Below are 26,308 nucleotides of genomic sequence, written 5' to 3'. Positions count from 1 at the left end.
CTGATGACACACACGATCTTTACGGGATTTGTTTGGGTAAAGAGCACGCACGCGATGTCTTTGAGGAGGCAATCTGCGTGCATTGCGAGCATTTTTTCAAGGAAAAAGCCCCGCTCTCGTTCGTCTCTCTTTTCCAAAAAAAAAAAAAGGCAGCCATCTGCTTCCCACGGTTCAGGACCCGCCGCTGCTGAGGCAAGGAGGAGAATGAGCTCGTGAGAATTTCAGGTGGATCTGTCTGAATGGTTTTAAAGAGGGACTTTCCCTTTCGCGCTCAAAATGGCGACGGACGAGAGAGAGCCTTGGGAGGATGATGTTATATCTTTAACACTTTCTGATACTGAGGTTAGTGCTCTGCTGGGTTTTTACCCAGGAAAAGCAGGAGATATTTGAGGATGGTGAAGAAGCTGAGGCTGAGCCTTCTCAATTCTCCTGCCCTGCGTATGTAGAGCTGTTGGAGTTTATGGATCGCGCCTCGATGAGCGTTATCTTTCCGACCATAGCCCTCCAGCTCAGGTGAGCCTTCCATTTCTGCCTGATCCCCATACAGAGATCGAAAGGAAATGAAAGAGGCCGTTTTCTTCTCGCATCCACCGGTTTCAGTATAAGAGTTTTGCCGACATCGAGGCGATGCGCGAAAACGGCTATGAGAGGATGCCCCCTGCAGAAAGAGCTTTCATTCTGCGGGGGAGACATCCTCTCTTAATCTCCCTCCTTGCCATCTAAGCCCCTTCAAGCAATGCATCTTGCTTAAATGGCAAGGCATACGCAGCAGCAGGTCAGGCTGTGGCTTTATTACAAAATAAATGCTTCAAGCATATCAGACTGATCTGCTGAGAGACCTGGATAGAGGCGAAGGCCTTTTTCCTGATCAGGTAGCCGAGCTGCGCCGCACCACAGGCCTCTCTCCGGGCTACCAAGCAGGCCGCCTCTGCCAAGCGCAGGACTATGGCGGCCATGGTGGTGGCGGAGAGACATCTGTGGATGAACCTGGCAGACATCGTGAAGAAAGAAAAGGCTTTCTTCTCGATGCTCAGGTTTCGCCTTCTGAACTTTTCGGTATTTCCGTTGAGACGGTGATCGAGAAGTTCGGGGAGACGAAGGCGCACTCCGCTGCTTTCAGATCCTTCGTTCCACGAAGGTCCAGGTCTGAGCCCGAACAACATAGGGGTCCTGGCCTGTCTCGATCTGAGGATCAAAGACGGGCACAGAAGGCTAGTGTCGCGACTCATGCTCCTCCCCCACCTGCGGGCAGGCTTAAGAGGAATTGTGGGTCACAAGGGGGTATGCAGAACCTAAGGGATGTGATCCAGACGAGGCAGCGTTCTCGTCTGAGTCAGAGTGATACTGAGGTATCTACTCCTTCCCTTTAGGGATTTTTTAACTTCTGCTTTTATCCTCCCCTTCCTAATTCCCCTGTAACCACCAGCTCTCCACCTGATCGAGGTTAGGTGGAAACCTCTAACGCATAAGTCTCCTATGCTGGACCTATAATGTTTTTGGCTGGTTCTATGTTCATAGCAACCACCTTACTGATGGTCCGGACTAAAAGGAGGCGCCCCTTGAGCGGGGCTCCGGCGCAGGAGGGTAAGAGTATAAAAATAACCCTTTCTGTATATACTTATGTGTGTGTTGCTGGTGGTTATGTGTCTACTAATAAACTCTGTGAGTTTCCTTTTGCAGTGCTCAGTTACAGTGTTTATTAAACACTCGTCAGCACCAGCCATCCGGCTTCATGTTCCGGTATTAGGCGGCTGAGATCACAGGTTTCTGCGGGAGCCTCCTCGATCATCAGGCCTGGCACAGCACTGCAGGGAATTTCATGGATGTCCGGCCAGGTCACCCTGAGGGGTCTCCTGGCCGCTTAGGTGCTGTCGCATCCAGCGGGAAGTGAAGGTGGCAGTTATGGAAGTCTTCTTGTATATGCTGCCTCAGGTGATGCTCCCCTCGCTAGGAGGTTTATAAAATTCGAGCTTGCCTCTCCCGTGCGGTTCAGCGCCTCTGCGATGCTTAGGAACCTTTAGGTACACACGCTAAGCTCTGTGTACTTTCTGAAAACCACATGGTGGTCAGTGTGCACGTGAACACTTTGCGCACTTTCTAAAAATCCACGTATTGGTAAGTGTGCACGCAAGACTCTGCGCACTTTCTGAAATCCTGTATGGTAAGGGTTACGCGCTCCGCCTCGTTCCCTTTCTTGAGATGATTAGACCTTGGTTCCTTGGGCTACATTCAGCCAGTGTGTATTTGTTTATACACTTCAAGCATCGCTTCCCTCAACATGAGGGGCTATTCGGGCGATTCTCGTGGTAGTTTAGCAGCGCTCCCCTTTTCCAAGAAGGGTCGCCTATGAGCGTGCTACTCTGGATTCAGGAGTTCTCCTCTCATATGAGACTGAGTTCACTGTTTTTCCCAGAGCGCTCCAGCATTATTTCCACAGATCGAGTTGATGACTCTCAAACATACTTTTATGAGATGCACCATTCCATCTATGAGCTGCTCTATCAGAGTGCCACGAGAGCCCTTCCTTAGAACAGTATTTGAAAATCCATGATATGGTAAGTGTGCACGTGAAGTCTTTGCACACTTTCTGAAATCCACACTGTGGTAAGTTCGCACGCTAGTAGTCTGCGTTCTTTATAAAATCCTATAGGGCTTCGCGCGGTTGCTTCGTGCCCTTTCTTGAGCTGGTAAAAGCCCCGTTCATCTTGGGCGCCACTCCACCCATGTATCCTCGGATACCTATCTAAACAGGGTGTTGCTACTGGAGATCTGTTGAGACAGCTCCTTCAGCAAGCTTTTGCGGAAGCAAGCTGTAGCCCCTGTGTGACAGGCTAGACTTAGTATAAAATGCTAGGTTCCTAGCTGTATCCCTTTAAAGGAATCTTTCCTGATTCCAAGCCTTTAGCTCTACCACCGGGCCGAGGCCCTAACAATTAAGTTGGGTACGTAGCTTAGGCCTTTGGCCGTAAGGGGTATTGTCACGGACAGCCGTCTAAACTTCCCGGGGGCAACTCCCATTGAAATGGTAGAGTTGGTACTTAGTGTTCACCATGATTCTGGCCTGCACTCCCCCCAACATGGCGGCGTGGGTATACTGTTCCCCATAGCGACCCCTAGAGGACGCAGTTCGAAGTTCCCTTGAAAGGGAACGTCTCAGGTTACGAATGTAACCATGGTTCCCTGAGTAGGGAACGAGACACTGCGTCCTCTAGCTCCCTGCCATGCTTCGGACGCAAGCTTCAGACGAAGAAGTGAATGACGTGTTTTCCCGGTGCCTGTTTTATAGTCGCACCGGTAGTGACGTCAGAGGCTGTCGCCGGCCAACTCGTTGGTGTTTTTTTCATTTGTATGCTTCAGACACGGGTCACGACGAGGTGTTCCCCATAGCGACCCCTAGAGGACGCAGTGTCTCGTTCCCTACTCAGGGAACCATGGTTACATTCGTAACCTGAGAAGTTTTTAAGTTTTCACTGACCAACTTAAATGTATTTTGTAAATATAAGCAAATTTTGATTTTGAAAAAAGTTGGGACAGAGACAAAATAAAAGTAAAGGAAGCTGAATTGGTTATAGGTGAGGGTATCAAGTTTGGGTATAAAAGGAACATCTCAGTATTTGCAAGCAAAGCTGGATTATGGCTCATCACTTTTCATGAGATAAGTGTCAAACAAATCAAAATCACAAGATTGCAAAGAACTTAGTTTTTACCAACTAGCAACTACAATGCATAATATTGTGGAAAGATTCAGGTAATCCAGAGAAATCTCAATCTGTTTAAGGCAAGGCAGGAAACCTCGGCTGAACATGACCTTTGAGCCCTCAGATGGCACTGCATAAGAAACCATCATGCTGCTGTGTTAAATATAGCCACATGAGCTCAGAAAACCTCTGTCACTTAACAGTCTGCCTCTGCATCAGTTAAAGGGGTCATATGGCGTTGCTAAAAAGAACAATATGTTGTGTATTTGGTGTAATGCAATGTGTTTATGCGGTTTATGTGGAAAACACATTTTCCACATAATGTACATTATTGTTGCTCCTCTATGCCCTGCCTTTCTGAAATGCATTGATTTTTACAAAGCTCATCCTTCTCAAAAGCGAGGTGTATGCTGATTGGCCAGCTATCCAGTGTGTTGTGATTGGCTGAATACCTCAAGCATGTGACGGAAATGTTACGCCCCATAACATACTGTGATGCCCTGTGTATTAACATACTGTGTGATGCCCGGCACGACAAGACAAAAACAATAAAACCCATTATAAACGAATTTGGCGCATCCAGTGGGGACATAATTTTTGATTATAATGATTTATACTGTCTTTTTATGTGTTGTGTTGCACATCGCGCTGCGTAAACATAAAACCATGTCCGGAGAAACGACAAACAACAAGTGCTACTCTAGTCTACACTGCTCAAAACTCACGTTTGAACCAAATTCAAATTCTTTAAATGTAAAAAGACTTTATAGAAACAGACAGACCAGCATTGTAGGCTACTCTCACAGGAAACAGTCCTCATCCTACACAAAATGTGCTCGCACATCTGAATATTTGTGTTGCACTGTTCTGGAACAGTGTTGTAAATACAACTTAACCACTGATTTTCAGTTGTGTCCTCTTTTGGAAATCCAAACAAAGTAGTTTCGCTTTTTAAAATGAAACACAGCGTCACACATGGCGTGCTAGAATGAGGAACGGATGGCGGTCTGAGTGAGCGGTGGCCGGTGGGCTTGAGAACGGCGCGGCCAGCGGAATCGACGAAGGGAGCGGCCGGCGGGCAACCACGTGTGACGACCCCGGGCTGGACTCCGCTTTGTCCACAGTGAAAGCTGATCCAGCGATTCACAGCGAGAAGTTGATGTATTTCCTCAGCGACCAGCACAGATCAACTCTAGGCATGACGAAGCAGATATCGTTTTTTGGAATTCCAAACAAAGTAGTTTTTCTTTCACAATGAAACACAAGGATGCGCTGTTTTATTTCAAATCAAAGCTAAATACACTTAGAAACAGCGCATCCTTACAGTGATATGGACAGAGGAGATTGTTGACAAAGGAATTATTGGAATAAAGTTGTTATTTTTGTTTTCTTCGCTTACAAAAAGTGTTCCCGTCACTTCATATAACCCAGATTGCACGTCGGATGGCAGATGGAGTATTCTGAAGACGACTTTCATACCTTCTCTGGACCTTGACACTTATTTATTTGGCAGTCTATGGGACAGTCTCAAGCCTTCCGATTTTCATCCAAAATATCTTAAATTGTGTTCCGAAGTTCCGGAGCTTTTACGGGTTTGGAACAACATGGGGGTAAGTGATTAATGAAAAATTTTATATTTTATATTTTGGGGTGGAGTATCTCTTTAAGGAAAGGTAAAAACTTTACCTTCAGAGATTTGTTGTCCACCATCCACCCTGAAGGCCCATCGTCCTGAAACACTGACATTGCTGGAGTTCTTGAGGTTTGAGATGGAGCTGCCACTGTTTGATCCATTGATCACTATGTAGTGTGTGGAGTTTATCGTGTCATAACCAGCCTGTACAACCAAGAAAGAATTACACACACATACATACGAAAATTCTTTCAATATTTGACTGTAATATGTTCATATATATATATGTATATATATTTATTTGTGTTAAAAGACAACTAGCTTTCTACAGCTATACATATATACATAAACAATATAAAATACACACAGAAAGTAAGTTTTTTTTACCTGCACCCGATGTGTTGTTACAGCAATTTCACCATAATTCATCAGAATAAATGAAGAATTACGGTCTGAAATTAAAAGCACTTGAAAGGATGTTTCCTGAAAAGATCGGGGGGGGGGGGTTAATTATTTATTAATATAAGTTAAAATTTTTATTTTATTAAATATTGTTGTTGGGTCATTCAAAAGACAATGACTTTGAAAGACAAACATAAAAAAAAAATAGTGACCAAAGGCAAAATATTAAAATTCATGGATGAATATTTACTGAGCAATAGACTAGTTTGTAGAGGTGAGTCAAAATGATGATTTTCACCTGAGATTTTGAGCCAAATTACAGGGAGGCAATAAACACAGGGACTGGTAGTATGATTAGTAAAAACTGCTAACCTTAGCAAACCTTGCTTGCCTTTAATGCCTTGCATTAAATATGACACCTAAGACTGGCAAGAGCGGCTTCCAAATCTTCAATACTTATCTTGCTGGATTTGTGGATTTGCTTTTGACACGGTTAACCACCAGATCCTCCTGTCAACCCTAATGTCAAAGGGTATCTCAGGAACTGCACTCCAGTGGTTTGAGTCTTAGGGGAGGGTTGAAGTGTCCAAGTCACAACATCTAGCTACTGGGATGCCTCAGGGCTCAGTTCTTGGACCACTTCTCTTTTCTGTCTATATGGCATCTCTAGGTTCTGTCATTCAGAAACATGGCTTTTCATATCACTGCTATGCTGATGACACTCAACTCTACCTCTCATTCCATCCTGATGATCCCACAATAGCTGCTCGCATCTCAGCATATCTAAAAGACATTTCTTGCTGAGTGAAGAACCATCACCTTCAACTCAATCTTGCCAAGACAGAACTGCTTGTGGTTTCAGCCAACCCAACACTTCATCACATTTTCTCCATCCAGCTAGGTGCATCAACCATAACACCTTCCAGGACAACCAGGAACTCTGGAGTTGTAATTGAAGATCAGCTGAATTTCAAAGACTACATTGTTAGAACTGCCCGGTCCTGCAGATTTGCACTGTACACCATTAAGAAGACCAGGGGTCTCATTTATAAACGTTGCGTATGCACAAAATAGGCATAGAAATTGCGTACGCAATTTTCCATTCACATATCGGGATTTATAAAAAATAAACTTGGCGTAAATATGTACGCACCTTACGGACATTCTAGACCATGCGTACACACTCTTTCCTGCCGTAAAAAAAGAAATGAAGTAAGCAATGATTTTAAAATCTGTTTTCATTTTGATATACAGATTTACATTAAATATTCCACTCTCATTAATGGAGATAAGCACTGAAAATACATAAAGTCATTACGCAGAAGTTAAACAAAAATTATATGAATTTAGACGTATTCAGGCTAGTGGAATGCGCTTGGTCAATTTTCCTGTGGCACGCTGTTTTAATGATAGCAAGGAGTGCTATAGGTGCACAATAATTCATGTTTAAACTTAACTGCAGATCTCATGCTATGCAAAAAATATTTTAGTGAGAACAATGATCAATGATGCACACTTACTTAGATATTATGGCAGACACTGCTGGATTCAGTGGTCCAACGGTCCATTGTCCGGTTTGAATAGGTCAAGTGGTAATATCTTACTGTACAACTGCAGCTGCACAGAGGTGTTGATGCCGTGTGAAGGCATCTCCACAACATTATGAAAAATAACACTGCATTTGAAGGAGACAACTTGAAGAAAATAGTAATTTGCATGTTTTCTTTTTAAAACAGGCTATACTTTGTCAGTGATGCGCCAAGTCGGACAATTCTATTTACACTGCAATAAATTTAGGCTAAAAAATAGCTAAAAGATGTTCACCTTATCAGCAAAACTGCGTAAATTAAATTTGATTTGAATTGTTTAAAACATTAATTTCCTTAATGTCTTGTCCCTTAAATGGTGTTAAATATGGTGTCAGAAGGATGGGAATATGCATGGAAATAATATGCAGATGAGGTTATACATAGTAAAACTAGGCATTGTAAGCTCCATATATGGTGATTTCAGGGAGGAGTCGGGCTGGAGATGCACATACGCACAATCTTCCCCTGGCTGGGATTTATAAAGGGATTTTTGCGCAGGTTCTGGCGTACGAATGGTTTTATAAATCTGAAAACTTTTGTGAGTACGCAAAGTCTAGCTTTTGTGCATACGTATGCTTTTAGGATGAAATCTACGGAGAGCTTTATAAATGAGACCCCAGGCCCTTTCTATTGGAACATGTTACACAACTCAAGCTCTTGTTCTTCAAGCTCTTGCTCTGTCCAGGCTGGACTATTGCAACACTCTCTTGGCAGTTATTCCAGTCAGGTCTATCAAACCTCTGCAGCTAATCCAGAATGTGGCAGCGAGAGTAGTCTTTAATGATCTGAAAAGAGCGCATGTCACACCTCTGTTCATCTATTTGCACTGGCTACCAATAGCCATTTGCAAAAATTTCAAGGCATTGATGTTTGCCTTCAAAACAACCACTGGCTCTGCACCCCTTCACCTACAGTAAATTCAATACTTCAGAATTATGTGCCCTCCATAAGCTTTCATTCTGCAAGCGTATTTGTGGATTATAGTGCCATCCCAAAGAGGAACAAACTTACTTTCACAGACTTTTACCTTCACTGTATCCTGCTGCAGCCAAGTCTATAACTATCTTCAGGAAACAGCTAAAGACACATCTCTTCCATCTACACTTGACCCTCCAGCACTAAAACTCTCTGTTTTTTTTTTTTTCATTTATTTATTATATATGAGAAAAATACAACTCTCTGTTCTATTTCTATTCTATCTACTTTTCATTTATTAAATAACAAATATTGACCCTCTAACATTAGTGTTCTCTAATCTTTTTCTATTCTATCCATGTTTTTTCTATTTATTATAAAATGAAATTTTATAAAAATTTTCTATTCTATTTATCATAAAACTTGATCCTCTAATACTAGCTCTCTCTATTCTACTTTTTGTTCTTATTATATATATAACCTTGCCTTATGTTTCGGACCTGGCGACTGTAATGTCACTCTCCGGCCGAGACCAGGTTACGTGCCGAAGTCACTCAATACACCGTTCAGAGCACAGGTTGTTTCCCTGCCCGCCTTATCTGCTGAGCCGCCAGCCTCGTGTGACGCTGATGCTCAGAGCACTGTCTGCCCTGTTAGGGCTTTGCGGACATATGTGGATCGCTCGGCCGCCTTTCGTCAGTCGGACCCAGGGGCGTCGCACCCGTGGGGGATGTGGGTGTTTTAACACCCACACTTTTCCCGGTGAGAGGGTTCAACACCCGCACTTTTTCTGCAGTTTTTCCGCAGTTTTGCACAAACGCCTTACTACAGTCGCTCCTCTGTTTCTCTGGCCGCTCTGCGTCTGCGCTCGCTGCGGCTGACTCCTCTCCCCCTCCCTCTCCCTCTCAAACATGACACCGGCTTTGAGTGTGACCGGATGATGATTGGCTGTTCTGCCTTAAGTCCCGCCTCTCCTGGTGTGTTAGATTTATCGGTCAGCTCGTGCTGAGGAGGCGGGAACTTATGGTTATGGTTATTTACGTCTCCCTTTTCCAGGTACTTTGAATGAGTGTTTATGCTTTCAAAGTTTTTAAATAAGCTTGATATGTGTTTGGGAAGATGTTCTGTTATTGTTTTGTTGACATGTCGAGTGTTTTCGGTATAATATTTCGTTTTTTAGACTAATGCTAATTGCTATTATTGGGATATTGTTCAGCAGCTAGCTAAATTCGGTTATGTGGCATGCAATGTATAATATAACTGTGATGAAGAAGGGAAGGAATTGACGAGGAGGGGACAAATTGCCATTGTTAAGCAGTGTATTTATGGGTTTATTGCCAGTGCAATTGATTTTTTGGTTCTTTTAAATGAGAGGTAGTTGGTCATATGTTCATTGGTCAGTTGGTTGTTGTTGTTGGTTGCATATATATATATATATATATATATTTATAGGTAGTTGGTCATATGTTCATGGTTATATATATATATATATATATATATATATATATATATATATATATATATACATATACATATATATATATATATATATATATATATATGTATATGTATGTATATGTTGTTTGTATATCTGGAGTTTGTAACAAAAATAATCTCCCCCTGGGATTATTAAAGTATTTCTGATTCTTTAGCAAGTTTACTGTTGTGTATTTGCACAACAGAGTTTTGACTTATTTTCCTTGTGTTCTGAGTGTGTTTTTATACTTATCTAGTATCACTCATTTAAATGGGAAGCTTTTTATATCTTGTATGTTATACATTTTGTACCCCTCTGTCACTGTATTCATCTTTTTTTTATTGTTAATAAACAAACCACATCCATCCCCCACACTTTTGAAAAGCTTGCTACGCCCCTGGTCGGACCAGCTGTTCGTGTGCTTTGGTGGATGTAATAAGGGACGTGCTGTTTCAAAACAGAGACTTTCTCACTGGATTGTGGACGCTATTACGTTGGCTTACGAATGCCAGGGGAAAGATTGTCCCCTCAACATTAAAGCTCATTCTGTGAGGGCAATTGCTTCCTCATGGGCCTGGGCTAGAGGTATGTCTATCCAGGATTTATGTCTTGCTGCTGGCTGGTCTTCCCAGAACACATTCGCCAGGTTTTACAAGCTGGATGTACCTTCTGTAGCGTCACATGTACTTTCGGTGAGTTAAGTTTCATTCATATGTTGTGAACTGTTATAACCAGCTATACAGTAGTTACCATAGCTGCTAACTCTGTGTTATGGTTTATAAGATTATGCAGTTGTCACCGCAAACGCTGTCGACTCTGTGTTTAACTCTCATGCTTGAGTGCTCATTGTGTTGTGTCTGCCCTAGTCAGTGCAGCCTTCATGTTCATTGCATGAAGATATGCAAATATTGTTAGGGTCGGAGCAGATGTTTCATTGGTCTAGTTCCGCCTATCAGATGCGAGGTACTCTTAGCGACGCGGCTATTGGCTGGAACTGTCTCGCTTATGTGTGGGTGTGATTGACCCCGTTCAGGGCTTATCTAGCTGGCGTTAGCCCATAAGATTTCATAAGATTTTAATTTTTTTTTATAAATTTTATAAAATTTATAAAATGATAACTTGACCCTCTAATACTAGCTCTCTCCATCCTATTTCTCTTCCATATACTTGTAACACTGTTAAATTTCTATTCGATCTACTCATCTCTTTATTAACACTAGCATTCTCTATTCTTTTTCTATTCTATAAAAATTTATAAAACCATACTGAGTGATAGGACTGATATGAACACCAGCAGATGCTGTGAAATCCTCATGATGATGTCAAAAATAAAACCAGTCTTATAAGTGTCCGTCTGTAAACAGAGAGAGCTTTATTATTCTCACTGAAAAATGCAGTTAAACTGATCTTCATCTGGAACTCTTGATTAAAAAAAAAAAAAGTTTTATTATTTATATTATATTTGAGATATTTCCAACTATGGTTATGAAAAAGCTAATATTCGATATGAAATCAGATCTCACTTTATACTGGGCATCTTTAAATATGTGCTTACCTTAAAATGTATTACAGTGGACATTGTGTAGCTACATACAGTGCATAAGATTAGTACAATACAGTATTAACTATTGAAAATATGAAAATATTGAAAATATTCCTTTATTATTCAAAGAGTTTTTTTCTTTAGCATACCTTCATGTATTAATACGCCTACAGTATATGCAGTGAATAGACAGTGTATCTGACCTTGACAGCACAAATGCAAATTCTTATGTACACAAACACATACACAAAAAAAAAAACACCTGAGGATACAGTTTAATATTAATTAATATTAAGTTTAATATTAATATTAATTAATGTAACATTAAAGAGATTTTACTTACCTCTGCTTCTCAACCTCTTGTACCTGATGTGGGTTAAATTACTATGCAGCAAGTGTGCATTGACCTTTAAACGTGTCCCGGCCCTGTTTCAACAACAGAACATCTCCTGGAATAAAAGAAAATATGTTTTCATTGGAACACTGCCAGGAATTATCACAAAAACATTCAAACAATAGGACTTCATATATAATGTTTAGAATTTAGGTTTTACCTGTAAAGACTTTATCACAAGCCTTTATTTGTAAACAATTTTAATATAAGTTATATATTAGAATCAATATTAGTTATAATAATTAATATATTTATGAATTATGAGAACATTTATATCAGTAGACAGTGACTTCATTCCCAAAGAATGTACAGAATGAGTATCACACAGACTAAATATAAAGCAACTGACGCATGAACAGCTTTCACTTTCACACATGCTACTTTTTTTTTCAATGCTTCTTTAAATAACACTGCATTTTTACAAACATTTTGTAATTATTTCATTAGTTAAGTGAATTACTGGTCAGAGACTGAATGATTGCAATACACTGACAAAATGTCATAATCTGCCAAAAAATGACCAAAAAAAAAACAAAACAAAAAAAAAAACTCTGCTCTGACAGATTTATTTCCACCTGTTCAATGTTCAAGTGGCTCAAAATGAGATTTAATGTTCTGTTAAATTTAATTAAATTCAAGCACTTTTAACGTAATTTAAGCACATTTAATTGTTTGTAACTTGCCAATTATTACATAATTACTTGTATTTCTAGATGAAGCAAGTGTGCATTATACAGATAAAGTAGATACAGTAGACACTATAAACATTTGTACTCAGTAAAGTTGATTATTTGAATTTTATTGACATTAAAATGATAACCAGAAATATAAAAGAAAATGCATAGAAAGACTGGCATATCAGAACAGGCAGTTTCTTCATGTATTTATTTTAATATCTTTAATTATAATGTAATCTTCCACTTATTCCACTTTTTATGTATTGTCCACTTATTAGCCCATATACAGTATTAAGATGCTTTTAAACATTTCAGAATGAAGTAAATGATATTGCGGTATTATTCGAGTGATGATTAGGTTATTTCCTTCTTGTCAAGCTTCATGTCTATTTCTAATATTTACATAGTTGTTTAAACATTTTACATTCAGTATTGTAATGTACTTCTGAATGTTCTCATGGCTGAGACTATTCAGTGTGTTTAAAAGCAAAAGCAAAAGTATGCAATGGTATGTTTTTTCTTACGTAAGTTTGGGTAAAACAAAAGAGTGGTTAGCTAACGTGATAACACAAAGCACAATGAGACAAAGAGAAGAGGAGGATCAGTGATAACTGCTAAAGCGCATGCTGAATTTATACATAACGAGTTCTTCTTCCTGTTGAGTGACATTTCCTTTTTCAGAACACACTGGGTCCCAAGAGACAAATAGGCATATCAACATTAAATGCAGTTTTCAACCTGACAGAAAAAATAGTTCACCTAAAACCAGAGTCCAGAGAAATTAGCAATATATGTGTTGGTTGTTGTTGTTTATGAATCAGATCACTGCAGCCAAAATTTAACTTGAGGAACAGATTAGTCAATTTGTGATCAGATCATTCAGATTAGGTTTGTAATCATCTATCAATTGACTCATTGAAAAGATTTGAATAAAAAAAAAAAAAAATGATTTTTCTAAATGGATATTGTCACATAAATGAACTCTTATAAGTGCAGGTAACCTAGGGTGGATGTCAATACATTATACATCTTAACCACTATACTGTACCTAATGTAAGACCACTTTAACTCTTATGTGCTGTTCGTTTGGGGTATACACTCGTGCTATTTGGGCCCCCACAAAAAAAAAATATGATAATAATGCTTTTTTAAAAACAAATGTAATTTTTTACTCGGTTTATTAATGATTTTGCTCTACATTTGTGCACTTTTGGGAGGATTTATGGTATTTTTTTTTTACATGTATATAAATAAATTAAAATATATTTTAAATAGCTTTATGTAAAATACACTTTATGAAAGACCCACATTCCTAATTTTAATTCATGGGGATAATATGGCCAATGTGCCATAGCATAATGGGGAATTGGTTCAATGTACTTGAAAACAAACACTTTTAAAATTAGAAAAACATGAAATTTCACCAGATGGCTGTAAAGCATTACTCGATGGCCCATTTTCCATTTTCACATAAGTATAGATCTTTTCACAAGTTTTTTTTTTTTTTTTTTTTTTTTTGATTTATGTTAAGAGATTATAAAATCATTATTGTAATAATAAAAAATGAACATATGTCAAAGTTTAGCAGTTTTTTGTACTGAAGTATATTTTGTTTGGACTTTCCTTCCACCTTTTAAAGCTTCAAATAAAAAGCACATTAATCTCAGTCTTCACAAGATCAGTTAGATATTTGCTGTCAGGCACTAAGTGAACAGAACGGTTTTATTTCTTTTCCTGAAGCAGACTGATATTACGGCTTTATCTTTTGTACTTTTCTTAACTTCAGCTCTATGCTGTTTGGCAGACCGTACTTGACCAGCTCCTGTTTGATCTGAAACATAGATGGACAAACAGATCAGATTTTCTCCATGTTGTCTATTAGCAACGCATTTTGTATGAATAGTCATGTTTTTGTCTTACTTGCTGTAAAACGGTCTGAATGTTTCCAGTATCTGTTAGGTCAGAAAATGAGGAAAGTTTTGCTTGAAGTCCAGTGATGTACTCTAAAGGGAAACACACATATTTATTTGTTGAATGTGTATATATTGTACATATGTGTTGGTTTCTAGTACAGCCAAACGAAACAAGTTATAAGTGGGTGAAATCAAGTTTGACTTGTTTGTTGTGTTGGGACGTGTCATAACATTGGTTTATAAAATACAGCAGCCGAGAGAGTTCAGTCCACTGCAGCTTAAGAAAGCATAACATAAGAGAACATCTTCATCAGTTTGACAACACGTGTGGTGCGAATACTCACAACGTGATCAAATACAGAATAGCAAGTAGCGCAGACCACAACAGGAATGTTTTCAAGAGGACCCCAACAAACCTTACAAAAAATAACCATGGTTTTTATTATAATAAAAGTGTAGTAACTTTTTTTTTTGGGGGGGGGGGGGGCATATTTATTACGATTTGTATAACCACATTTGTACAAATACCATGGTTAAACTGTGGTCACCTTGGTTTTTTTTTTTTTTTTTTTAATATAAAATATGGTTAATTTTTTTTTTTTTTAAATATGGTTTATTTTCGTAGGGGAAGTTGTGAAAATTAGCTAGCCAGCATACATAAGTATTCACAGTTACAGTAATTGTGTATTTCGTCAGCTTATTTAGACTAATGATATCCAAAAAGATCAGAATGTTAAAATAAACAAAAATCTCACATTTCAGAGCAGACATTGATAAACATGTCCAGGCCAGGTACGCCACTTGTTGCTCTCCCCTTAAACATTTCCTTTGTGGACTGTGCATATTAACAGCATATTTCTGTATTTGGTTGTGTTGTGAGTATTTTCGGTGCATGTGCTGTCAAACTGATGAAGGTGTTTTCTTAATTTGTTTTGTTTTTTTGCGCGTTGAGCTCCCTCGGCCACCGTAGTAAAATAATTTCTGGTTATAACACATTGTGATGATGAACAAACTGTGGTAATGTGTTGTAAGGTTACCCTTGTTTGACTTTGATCCACCGTCCACCCCTGAAGGCCCATCGACCAGGAACATTAACATTACTGGAGTTCCTGAGGTTTGAGATGGAGCTCCCATTGTTTGATCCAGGAATCACAAAGTAGTGTGTGGAGTTTATCGTGTCATAACCAGCCTGAAAGTGTGTAAAAACATTATTCATATAAATAGTATTTATACAGGACATGAACTTTTATACAGTAGTGAATAGTAACATTTTGTTCACTATACAGAAAACATGTTTCTTTTACCTGCACTGGATGTCCTGTTACAGCAATGTCACCATAATTCATCAGAATAAATGAAAAATTACTGCCTGAAATTAAAATCACTTGAAATGAAGTTTCCTGAAAGATTGAAAAAGATAATCACTTTAAACTTAGTGTTAACTGTTTAACATTACACAGCTCTCTGGAATGATTCTGATTGGTCCACCCTGGAACATTAACATTACTGGAGTTCCTGAGGTTAGCTAGCCAGCATACATAAGTGACATTCTGAGGTTTGTTATTCCGTGATGGCAACCGTCGTCATTAGCAACGCTGAATAACACTCCAATAATCCAGGTATTTGACCATCTTTCATATCTCGCATAACACACCATCAAACTGTGTCATCAGTAACTGCTATTATCTTGTGCTTAAGTTATCAACTGTATTTACTGTAAATTGAAACAAGAGGACTTGAGTATTAATAGTAGGCCTGCAGTATTATTGTTGAGGTGTTTGGTTTGTTGCCAGAGTGATTGTTGTACACTAACAAATTTAAGGATTTAAGATTTTAAAACGCTTTCTTCTCGAATAACATTTTATGTCCTTGTCATTATTATTGTGGTGAAAAGCTGTATAATTAGTGAAACGACTGTAGATTATGCCTTAAATGTCCATCTTGTCTGAACTTTATCTAAGCTTAAAGCCGTTTTTGTGGAAGCTTTGCGTTTAAAGAGCTACTAAAATATTTAAACTCAAATCAAAATTCCGTGTCTAATTATTTACTTATGTGGCACACAGCCATGTAATAAGTTGGATAATGAACATAATGAAAACATAAGGAGTTCAATAAAGCATTTTTACATTGTATTATGGATAAAGTAAAAGCATTCACATTTCAGAAGAATATCAAACTTACTGTACTGGTCAAAGCATAGTAAGCAACTTTATTCCACGTTGCAACAAACACCCAAGAGGCAGTGAAGTACAGATTTGGGAAATGTGTGTTTATATCCCGAGTGGCCCGTGTGAGGACATTTCCACTGGTGTACTGACGATATGAAACTACACCTCTCAGGCGGTTGTCAAGATCAGTCCAGAGACCAGCAATTATATCTTGGCTTCTGTTAGCGGGGAATGAGTAGGGAACATATTCATTTGAAGCTTGGTTAAATGTGAGGTGTCCATTATTATTCACCTGAAACATGAGAAATACTGTCAAAATCACTGATCGCAGATGAGTTTATAAAGAATTCACCGCACATTTAGACTAAGAATCAAGTCAAATTCTTACATAAATCTGCTGGTATGTGCGGCCAAAGAACAGAAATGGACTCAACAGCTGAATAACTGAGGAGCTTCCATCTTCAACAGCAGTATTGTATGTGTCTCCTGCTGCTGAGCCGAATAAATAAAATATTGCTGGTGCTGCCAAGAGAATGAATAAAAAAATATATATATATTTTTTACACTGATTTATGAGGCTCATTTTTGATGATGATGACTTTTTAGGGCAGTACATTTTTCAACCACTATAATCTTTAATAAATATAAAGATAATATAAAAATATAAAACCAAAATGAAGAATCTGTACATTATGCATATGAATCTGTCCGGTTAGGAAGCATAAGTGATTCTGAATCAGTTCCTCCTGCTTTAGTGCAAATGAAAGTGACAACAGATGCACTGGAGAGGCAACAAGAAGACAACCCCAAAATGGAATGGTTTTGTAGGAAGTGGCCACAGAAAATGCTCTTTCCCTATCCTTACTGACTGATTTGTCCCTAGTTTTGACCAAAATCTGGGGGCATGGAAGATAAATTCTCTGAGCCATTGTCAGACCTAATGATGGACCAGTGGGCCCTGGGTTCTTTCCTGCTGCATGACAATGCCCGGCCCCAAAAGTAACTTTCCCCAACACTGCTACTAAATGGCATGGATTTTCATTATACATTCTGTCCTAAATTCAGCAGTCAGTAGAACTGTAGAAGGTATAGCAAACTACATTTACCTGCCAAGGTTGGCTCCGGAGTGACAGTATGATTATTGATGCTAATATTCCTAACGTCTGAAAAAAAAAGAATATTAATTATTAGTGGTGCAATGGATCACAAAACTCATGGTACAGATCATATACGGATTTTGAGTCACAGATCGGATCATTTTTTGGATCAGCAAAAAAAAAAGAAAGAAAGAAAAAAAAAGAAGCTTACTTTAAGTACTTCTATAACACAGCAAAAACTACTAGCTTAACTAATAAAGTTAGTAATAAAACAAGAACAGTTACACAAGATGGCGGCTCGTTAGTCTGTTGGTGTTTGTGCATTGTTGTTTCATCTTTTTTACCGATTCTTGACTACGGGGATGTAGTATATAGCATGCCTCTCCTTATCTTCTTGCCTCCTTGGAAGCTGTGTATCACGGTGAATTAAGATTTATTACGGATTGTAAATTTTCTACACATCAATGTACATTATATAATACAGTTGCCTGGTCTTCACTTGCTGTTCGAAGGAAAATGCACTGTTACTTATTGATTTAAAAAGCAATTATGGGTTTTTTGCCATCCTATATCTGTTGCTTGATTCAACAAAAAGTAGTTGGTAACTATTCATTGTGTTCCCAGTCTTATTATAATCTTCATGTACCTTCAGCTCGAACTAATCTAGGTAAAACTGCTTTTGAATATGCTGCACCGTCAGACTGGAACCCTATTCAAATGAAATTGCGGCTAAATCAGTTGGTGCCTTTTAGTAATTTTTAAATACTTTTGCGTGCAGTGGAAAATGATTTAATGATTTGCAAATGTTTCTAGTGTTGTATTTTATTGATATCTTACTGTTGTGACGTATTGTTGTTTGTCATATGTGTATTTATATAACTGGGCCGCCTATCTTGGCCAGGACACTCCTGTAAAAGAGATTTTTAATCTCAGTGAGGTTCTCTCCTGGTTAAATAAAGGCAGTAGTAGTAGTACAAGTTACAAGCATAGATGAATACAGCAAAACACAGTTACAAATATCAGTATTCAGGTGCAGAAGATTAGCAGACAGAAACAGGTATTTATTGGCTGCTGTTTCTGACCAAATGCATGGACCTAATACTGACACACATCCGGTTTCTTACTCACCTGTTTATGCTAACCCTGAAACAACATACAGAACTACCACATTTTGCTAGAAGTTTGACTGCGTAATTGCTGTTAATAGTGTTAATCTGTTTGTTTACCTCTTAAATTGATTTTTGCAAAAAACAGACAGATGATCTTACAACTTATAAATGTAATACTTTACACGAATGCTAAATATGCTTACCTGCACAGTATGCCAAGTAGCAGACTGTTGGTCTCACAAACTCATAGACATAATAACCTCCTGGGCAGGCTTTCACTTTAATGGGATTCGACTGGAAACCACAGCAGTTATTCCCCCAGTGACCACAGACACTTCGGGTCACCACCCCATCCTCAATTCGTGGGTGTGCTCCGTTCAGCCACAGTGGGGCATGAGTTCCGCAGCTTAACTGATCAACACATGTGTCTGGCAACTGAACACTCTGACCCTGAATAAAGAGACGATACCAGCCGACCCAGTTGACATCAGTGTCACACAATAATTTAGAGGTATATCGAGCGTAATATGATGATTGTAATTGATTGTTGGTTGCTCTCCGTAAATCATCCAGCACAGTGTAGTTATAGCAGGGATCATATGGGAGGGCTGTGAAAAAAAAAAAAAAGTCAATTACAAAATGTAATAATTGAAATTACTATTCATATGTTCCTCCTAGGAGTGGAGTTAAAAAAAAAAAAAAAAAAAAAAAAAAAAAAAAAAACTTTTTTTCTTACCATTAATTTTTAGGTTATACACAGCAAACTGTAAAACATCTCTTCATTTAGAAGACAAACCAATTGAGTACCCAACAACCCTACTGACAATTTTGCATGATGGTAATAACAATGTTCCCCTAATATTTATTTACCATTTTTAATGGATCACAATAAGCCAAACATCCCATTCCAGATCTTATAAAGGAATAAATTAAAGTGCCCCTATTATGCTATTTTAAAAGTTCGTAATTTTGCTTTGGAGGTCTTCGACAATAGGTTTAAATGCATCCAAGGTCAAAAAACTTTAGTTTTCTCATAATACAGTGTCTAAAATGGTTCAATCAAGAATCCAGTCACTTTAAACCCCTCATTTCCATGAGCCTACTGTTCTCTGATTGGTCAGATGGCTCAGTCTGTTGTGATTGGCCGACAGGGCAGATCTGAACTTCTTTTTCTCTCTTGAACATAAAATTTAAATATCAAATAAATGTAATCTTACCACTTTATTTTATCTCTGTGTCTGATTTAAATATTTATAACTAACAAAAATAACTACTTTTATCAATCCAGTCAAAATTTGGGTTGATAACATCACTAACAGCTTTAACTTGTCAGTGCTGGCAATATGGCCATGATAAGCAGCTCACATCCACGGCTTGTGATTATTACATATTTTTATTGATTATATATTAAATAAGAGATTTAAACAAACACTTCATAAAGATGAAATCAGAGATAAAACCAGAATGTTAAAGTCCTTCTTCTGCATTATTATTCTTCTGTAAAGCAGAAGCTTTGAAATACAATGCCAAAAAAGTACCTCCTCAGCACTGTGAAGTCCGAATGTGAGTCTGATGAGGATGTAAATGGTTTTTACAAATTGCAGTCTCATTATTGCAGTAATTATGATGTGAATGTATGCTGTTAATTTAAAGTTCTGTAGTTACCTGTCAATGGCCTTGCAGTTGTTGTTGTTGCTGATGCTGTTGTTGTAATGCCTAATAAAGAAAAAAAAAAAAAAAAAAGAGCATTAAATTCACCAAGAAATCAAAAATGACAATTCTTCTTAAAATATTACAGTATTTGTTATAAATTATATATCTATGCACATCATCATTATTATTTTTATTAGTAGTAGTAGTATTTAATTCACGCGCCCTCATAATCTTTGATTAAAATAATTTCCTCTCCCTGTTGCAGTGACTTCTCTTCTCTGATGGCGTTTACAGGCAAGAAGGCAGAACAACCTGTCACTCATATGAGATCGTCCAATTGCAAACCACAAACATCCAATCAATTCCCAATGAACAAAATCAAGTCCCTACGTTTGAAGAAAGGCTATCGCAACTTCTGTTTCATGCTGTCATTAAATTATAAAACATTTCTATGATACATAAAAAAATGTGGCAGAGGTTCTTCTTGGGTTTGTTTAGTTCAAACCACAGATCTGATTCTAATTCAAAGGTCCATAATTACCTGCTAGTGTTGTTGATGCAGATGTCGTTGTAGATGCTGTTCTCAGTGAAGATGTTGTTGTAGTGGGTATTGTTGTAAGTATTGTTGGTGCAGATGTTGTTGCAAATGTTGTCTGTGCAGATGTTGTTGTTGGTATTGGTGCAGATGTTGTTGTTGTAGTTGTTGTTGTTGTTGTTGTTGTAGCAGGTGTTGTTGAATGTGTTGTTATTAATGGAAATATTGTTTGTGAAGTTGTTGATTGTGCCCTGGCTGTTAAAGAGAAAGAGAGATTATTAAATTCATAACGAAAAAAAAATTTGAAAATGTGTGTAATTTTTGTATTTTTAAATAACACTAATATCAATGAGGATAAATAAGTGAATTAATGAGTTATTGGACTGATATGAGCACCAGCAGATGTGAAACCAGAGATAGTCTCATGATGATGAAGTCAGGAAAAACCAGAAGGTAGGTTAGAATAAATAGAGACTAGGCCTTTCAAATCCAATTTTTTTGAAGGCAGATTAGCGCCACCTGGTGAGAGCAAAGAAAGAAAAACATGTAATTTCATGGTATAACCACTAGATGCCTGTATAGCACTATAGAGAAGCTTGTGAATTCCCGAGTTTTTAGAATTTATTTTTTAATTTTATTAGGATATGTATTTGAAAATATATTTAGACATTCTCAAGGACCACTTTTGTCAAGGGTTTTTATTGTTTTTTTTTTTTTGAAATGTTGATTTGAATTGTCAATTTTTCCATTTTTATTACTATAGTCAAACCTGAAGACAATGTAAGCATTCTGCTACACATAACATTAAAATTAAATTTTAATAAGTAACAAAAATGAACAGTAATGCTTTATCAGAGCTTAATCCATCTGGGTCTGATCAGATTTCAACCTGTTATTTCTGACTTTTGATTTATTTTGGCTATATAATTATAGCCATACCAATTCATTACAGTGTGTATAATTGTGTACAGTATGTGTGTGTGTGTGTGTGTGTGTGTGTGTGTGTGTGTGTGTAATATTTGTTTAATAATTGTTGTTTATTCTATTTTAACAAATCTACAAAACTATTATAACATTTCAAATACTAAAATAAATAAAATGTTTTTTTTTTCAGCAGTGTTATCAATTAGGTGTTACCCAGGCATGTCACGCCTGTGAATTTGTGTGTGTTCACCCAATCAGTTAGCCTAAAATTTGCAGTTGTGTGATAGAAAATGTTAGAAAAACAGCTGTAAAAAAAAACTTTTGAAAATCTTGCAATGATGCAGGAGTGAACCCTTCACCTCAATCAGTGTTTTCAGTCGGTGTTTAAAGTCGTTTAGTGTGTGGTGTCTAAAGAATTTAAGAACAGCCGTTGCCAGTTGTCCTCACAAAAATTATTTTTGTAATAATTGCGACTAACGCCGGCGACTAACTGCACCTGTTTCTGAATACATAGGCCTATTAATTTAAATGACGAATGAACAAAAAACAAAAATCACAAACATGACGTTTCTTAATGAAATAATTTTACACTTCAATTAAATCTAATATATTTAAGGAAATGTGATAAGGAAATACAGCCTTGAATAGGCTATCTTTATACAGTCATCTAAAAGGAAAATTAAAGACTTTACCTCAACAAAAAAAACAGGAAAATGTTCAGTGCGACAACACAGAATGATGTGGCAAAGCATTAGCATGGCACAACTCACCAGAGCCACGGTCAAGACAAGTCAAAGGGACGCGAAAACTTTTATACCAAGTGCTGATTGACCTTACAACCCTGACATGGTTGACTATGTATAAACTATCAGCCTTTTAGGTACTTCAGGTAATTTCTAAATTCTGGCCCCTCATGAAAAAGACATGGAAGACAGCCCCAGGACATTACAAAAGCCCACAAATACACAAAAGTTAAAGTATTGGTCATACTTGATCTAAATTATGGGTAAATGTGGCCGCCAAATAGCCTTGAGCTGGGTTTGGGGGTTCTCCCCCAAGAAAATGTTGTTCAGGGTCTGATTAGTGTTTTCTATGTCATTTCAGACACAGATAAATGCAAGCACATTCAATAATCTATGCATAGACCTAATAAATGAAGATCCAGTCAGACAATTGTAGGAAAGATCAGGATCAGAAATTTATTTAAAAGTGCTTTGTTCAGCTACTACTTTCAGTGCTGTGAAGACATCAGACTTCCAATATGGTCAACAATGGGATTAATGACAATCTGGCAATCCAAAGATATACATGTATAACAGTATACAAAAAGAATAGCATGAAAACAGTCATGCTTACATGGGATGACAAATAATAGAGAAACAGCTTCGGACTTCCCTATAAAGACACAGTGCTGATCAAACAAAAAAGGAACAGATTTTCTAGGCCCAGACAGTAACATTCAGCAAATAATCCAAATAAATCACTAAAAGTACATGTAAACCTTCAACTTTTAAGTTCCCAAACTCAAAGCCCTCATGACAGTTTTGTCAATTCTACAATCTTGTTTTCAATTTCTGCATCCAACTCAATTAGTTCTTTATGTTTATCTTTAGCTCGTCTCCTCAAAGAATTGGATTCTGTGATCAATGTGGCCATTTTACTACCACCTGAACTTTCGGCTTGCTCTGCCATTCTATCTGCATCATTCTCCAAAGATGTGCAAATTTCTCGAATTGATTTTTTCTTTTGCTTTAGCTCTTTCAGGTCCTCTTCGACTTTCTTTTCTTGGAGTTTTCTTCTGTCTCTCTCTTCTTTTTTTCCTCTTCCAAGTGTGCCCGGTAACGGCTCCGTGCTGATGCACAGTAACTGATTAGCTCTTTTGTAAGAGGCACTTGTGTCACCCCCCCCCCCAAACTTTCACTTGATCTCAGATGAGCCTTTGAATAACAACTGTCTCCTCAGACATGTTGCACGTCTCCACTTCTTTGTTGATGGAGAAGCCCCGCTCCACTTCAGCTTGTCCATGTGAGAGGAGTAGTAACTTCTTGCAGAAGTTCCACAGATCAGTGTAGGAACTGAGATTCTGAGACAGGAATATCAATCCTGGACCCTGAGGGCTGGAAGTTTGCAAATTCCAGCGATTTGGCCTCATTGGAAAGGGCCTTCTCAAACTGTTGAGAAATCACATCACCTGTAATAATGCACAAAGGAGAGCCAGTATGAATAAAAAATTAGCATCACAACATAAAAGGCAAAGTTGCGTTCTTTTAAAGAGACCAATCCACACTTAATGTTAATCCTTTTCATGAGTAATATTTTTACAAAGAAAAATTCCTGGGTTCTGTAGCTCATTGGTTTGCACTCAAGTCATGTCAACCTGCCCTATTTAAAAAAAAAAAACACACGCAAAAACAAAACAAAAAAACAAGTGTATTTTTTTTTTCTTTTTTTTGTGGAATGGCCTGTTTAAATAGTAGACTACATAACTTTACCTCTACCTGATTCAGTGAATAGTATGAAATATGTACACAGAAATGGGAATACATGTTGAATTTTATGTTACAGGTAATGTTATAGGTATTGGTCTTGACTGATACAAATGGGAGGAAGTGTGTAAACAGTGAGTGCAATTCTATTCTATAATTTACCAGAAGATATCCCGCCTGTCAACTGTTTGTCCAGCACAAACTTCTCAATGAGGCGTTTCAGTTTCTGTAGGCATTCGTCAGGGCTGGAATACATTTTTCTTGTGTCCAGGCACATCATGTTATGGACAGTGGCATATTTTAGAGGGCACTTATCCAGTGCCTTCTTGCATATTTTTGAAAGCGCATTCTGGCATTCTTTTTTAAAGTTAGCCATGGTTTCAGAAGACTAAAATGGCATTTTTACATGCATAGGGATGATCATTAAGTCAAATATGTCAAGATTTTTTTTTTTTTTTTTTTTTTTTTTTTTTTAATTGGCTAAGTGGTCCTTTATTTGAAAAAAAAAATGTTTGCGAAACACATCTTAAGCCATAATAGTGAATGCTCGCAAATTGGGCCTATGTGATCTGGTTCAGTGTCAAAATTGTTAACCTAAAATTGAGAAGCACAAAACAGATATTTGGAGTCTAATTATGAACTGGCCTACATTATTTAATTCAATTTTACTTTTCACATAAAAAATATGCAAGAAGCATATTTATACAATAAAGTTATTTACAGCACTGCCTTCCATCCAGAATGCAGTAGTCCTAAGACTAGATGTCACCCACCCACAACATTTTTTTTTAACTGATTGGCTGGGACAATATATCGATGCATTGTGAATCGAGAAATTATTCTGGATTGATTCCAATTTTTCTGAATGCGTCGCGATTCTCTCGCGAATCGATTCTTAGTTTCGTTTTTAACAGCAGATGGCATTGCGTGCTTTAGATGCCTTACACACACCACTTGAACCTACTATAAAATAATAATTCATAAAGTTCGAAAAGGTTGAAGAGAAGTACAAGGGTGTTTGCAGTGGGCTGTTTACATTAATATCGTGTCATAAAAGAATTATATCAAGTACATTCTCAGACTTCTTTGTGAGCATTTGAGTGTGCGGTTAAAAACTAGCCTAGAGCGCCATCTGCAAAAACTAAGCTCAGAATCATTTCGCAACGCATTCGGAAAAAATTGAAATCAATCCAAGAATCGCGATGCATCGATATATTGTCCCAAATATTCATTAGGAAATAACATAAAAACACACAAAGTATTTTAACATATTCAAAGCATTTTAAACGTTACTTTGAGAGTCTTACCTTAAAATGCTCCAGCAAGTCTTCTGCCATTGAGTGGCCCAAAAACTGAGAACCAAGATAGCGAGACCTGACAATCGGGGTGCCGGTCTCATCAGTTGACCAATGTCTGACGTGCAAGTCCAACTGTTTAGTTTTCGTTGTTGTGTTCATGGACTCATCGAACATTATGATGAAAGCGTCCTTGTTTGCCCGTCAAATTAGTTCCTTCTTTAGGTATGGGGCAACACCAATTCGTGCTAAATATGCGGTTTTGTCCCTTCCACATGTGAACGTACTCGCACACTCTCAGTCAGGGAACATTGCTTGAAAAACTAGGTGGATGTCCTCATTTGAGGTGTACGAGTGGTGGCAGCTTACGGTTTGAAATACCCACAGTATTTCGGCCTTAAGTGTAGCTACATTCGCAAAGGCATTGCCGAAGGCATTGCTTGAAGTGGAAGGCTGAGAGGTCGAAGTGCTTGATGAGAACATACTTATGGGCAAACTACTTGCCTGCGACGACACATACTTCTTGTGCTTCTCTGCTTTCATGTGTGAATCAAGCACTATGTGGCCCATTGTCCCCAGCTTTATCGTCTTTTTACATAAAGCACACCTCGCTTCATGATTACTGGCTGTTTTCTTCAGCCACCCCCAATACTTTTCGTCCTCCAACCAATTGTCATCAAACAAACATTTGCCCAACCGATATAAAGTTGGTTCGACGTTTGACATTTTGTCAGAGATTTAGCCTCGGAAATCTTCAATAATTCTTTAACGATTTAGCACAATGACAAGAAACATATTGT

General features: G+C 37.9%; 1 protein-coding gene across 1 annotated transcript; it reads right to left on the bottom strand.

Moving 5' to 3' along the window:
• Positions 1 to 12,526: 12,526 nt before the first annotated feature.
• LOC109099233 lies at positions 12,527 to 24,469 on the bottom strand. Its single transcript, XM_042768074.1, has 10 exons — positions 24,376 to 24,469; positions 20,810 to 21,058; positions 18,819 to 19,223; positions 17,516 to 17,572; positions 16,798 to 16,931; positions 16,423 to 16,701; positions 15,546 to 15,641; positions 15,279 to 15,430; positions 14,249 to 14,331; positions 12,527 to 14,159 (listed from the first exon to the last, which is right to left on the bottom strand). Exons 1-9 carry the CDS (start codon positions 24,467 to 24,469, stop codon positions 14,289 to 14,291), a joined length of 1,509 nt encoding a protein of 502 aa, XP_042624008.1. The 3' UTR covers positions 12,527 to 14,159; positions 14,249 to 14,288.
• Positions 24,470 to 26,308: the final 1,839 nt, after the last annotated feature.

The sequence above is a fragment of the Cyprinus carpio genome, chromosome A12 (genome assembly GCF_018340385.1).
Source record: "Cyprinus carpio isolate SPL01 chromosome A12, ASM1834038v1, whole genome shotgun sequence".
Classification (NCBI taxonomy): Eukaryota; Metazoa; Chordata; class Actinopteri; order Cypriniformes; family Cyprinidae; genus Cyprinus; species Cyprinus carpio.
Note: the sequence above shows the minus strand (reverse complement) of the source record. Positions and strands in the feature narration are given on the sequence as shown.

Excerpts from the sequence above, each read along its gene's own strand:
- LOC109099233 (XM_042768074.1), bottom strand. The coding sequence starts at position 24,469 with ATGTATTCCAGCCCTGACGAATGCCTACAGAAACTGAAACGCCTCATT. Across the intron at positions 21,059-24,375 it reads GACAGGCGGGATATCTTCTG|CCAGGGCACAATCAACAACT; the intron begins GTAAATTATAGA and ends TCTCTTTAACAG. Across the intron at positions 17,573-18,818 it reads CTACTTGGCATACTGTGCAG|ACGTTAGGAATATTAGCATC; the intron begins GTAAGCATATTT and ends TTTTTTTTTCAG.